At 45.4% G+C, this 1,769-nt stretch overlaps 1 protein-coding gene across 1 annotated transcript in view; it reads left to right on the top strand.

Annotated features, from left to right (window-relative positions):
* LYRM2 (LYR motif containing 2) overlaps window positions 1-698 on the top strand; it is a gene marked incomplete at its 5' end in the record, with an annotated part of 1,344 nt that extends 646 nt beyond the window's left edge. The window contains one exon of the mRNA XM_009082785.1: window positions 618-698. Within this exon, the coding sequence (XP_009081033.1) occupies window positions 618-698 (81 nt within the window). The remainder of the gene's footprint in view (window positions 1-617) is intronic.
* Window positions 699-1,769: the final 1,071 nt, after the last annotated feature.

Below are 1,769 nucleotides of genomic sequence, written 5' to 3'. Positions count from 1 at the left end.
TCAATTTGTGCCCATTGCCCCTTGTGCTGTCCCTGCAGCTCCTAACACAGATCCCTCTGCAGCTTCCCTGGAGCCCCTTCAGCTCCTGCAAGGTGCTCTGAGCTCTCCACACAACCTTCTCTTCTCCAAGCTGAATAATGCAGTAACTAGTATAAACTTACTAATAGTTTAGCTTTTATTTTCAGTCTTTGATTTCAACTCAATTCAAGCAGAGTACAACCAAATGGGATGGCTTAGTATATAAAGCAAGTATGAAATGCAAAAATATTCACATTGCTTGACCATCTCTGGTCCTCTGCTTTCTGGCTTGTTCCTTTTTCTAGCCAGGGCTCAGCAGCCAAAGCCTTAGAGTACTTAGAAAACATTGAGAGAAAGATCCATGTGCTGTGTGAAACCTCTGTCTCCACAATGCCCCTGTCCAGTTGTCCCTGCTGACTTGCAGAGGCATAAAGAAAACATAATTAGGGGTTTGAATCCACTTAAAAATGGAGTTTCTAAGCAAAGCCACAACTAAGCACATCATTAAGGAAGTGGAGGAAATGAGTTCATTTATTCAGCTGGTTTCCAACCAGCTCAGTATGGCTGTGCAGCTCAGCAGATCCCATTTTGTTCTGCAGGATGCCATCAGGATGATGATCACTCAGGGCAACATGCAGCTTCAGGAGCTTCAGAGAACTCTTAAGCTGGCGAAATCCTGACCTTAATTTTGTTGACATTTGGACTTCTCATCTGCTGCAAACAAGCATCTTCCAGAATGTGACTCTATTAGTAGCCTTTGCTGACAACCTGGTGGTGTTTGAAGATGGAATCATCTACCACAGTGGAGGTTTGGGTATTTTTCCCCCTTCCCCAACCATCACTCCTGGGTTTGGTTACCCTCCCATGTGGAAATCACTCACACACAAAGGACTTCAAAGAACTAAATGGATGATGTAGCATGGGAAAAGCAGAAGCACCAAAAATTACAACAGCAGCAGTGTCATGCCAGTGAAATGGAAAATAAATACAAACCAGGTTATTTTGTCTTCTTTTTGACTTTGGCAACTCGAAGTGGTAACATTGAAAGTGCTAACAGCTCTTTGTGTGCTGTGCCAAGGGTTTGTACCAAAAGTCGTGATGAGAAAAAGGATTTGGGATAAATAAATGGGCCCAGTGTAGTTGAACATGAAATGTTTTGTATGCAGATGTTGATTTTTCAGTAATAGCTGCTTGTGGTTTAACCGAGGCAGCAGCCAAGCCCCACATAGCCCCAGCTGGGAGGATGGGGGAGAGAATCAGAAGGGTAACAGCTACAGAACTATTGGGTTGAGGTAAAGACAGTTTAATAGGCAAAGCAGAACAAGGAATTAATTCCCTGTTTCCCACGGGCAGGAGGTGTTCAGCACCTCCAGGAGAGCAGGGACCATCACATGTAACAGTTCCTTGGGAAGGCAAACACCATCACTCCAAACATCTTCCTCTTCTTCCTTCTTCCTCCTAGATGTGCTGGTTTGGGCTGAAGTGGAGTTAACTTTCTTCCCAGTGACTAGCATGGGGCTGTGTTTAGGATTTGTGCAGGGCACAGGGTGATAATGCAGAGATGTGTTTGTTGTTGCTGAGCAGAGCTCACACAGAGCCAAGGCCTTTGCTGCTTTCCTCACTGCCACACTGGGAAGGGAGTTGGGAGTGAATGGGAGATTGGGAGGAGACACAGCTGGGACAGGTGACCCAACCTGACCAAAGGGACATTCCATACCTTAGTGCATCATGCTCAGGGTATAAGTTGGGAG

The sequence above is a fragment of the Acanthisitta chloris genome, unplaced genomic scaffold (genome assembly GCF_000695815.1).
Source record: "Acanthisitta chloris isolate BGI_N310 unplaced genomic scaffold, ASM69581v1 scaffold44349, whole genome shotgun sequence".
NCBI classification, from domain to species: Eukaryota; Metazoa; Chordata; class Aves; order Passeriformes; family Acanthisittidae; genus Acanthisitta; species Acanthisitta chloris.
Note: the sequence above shows the minus strand (reverse complement) of the source record. Positions and strands in the feature narration are given on the sequence as shown.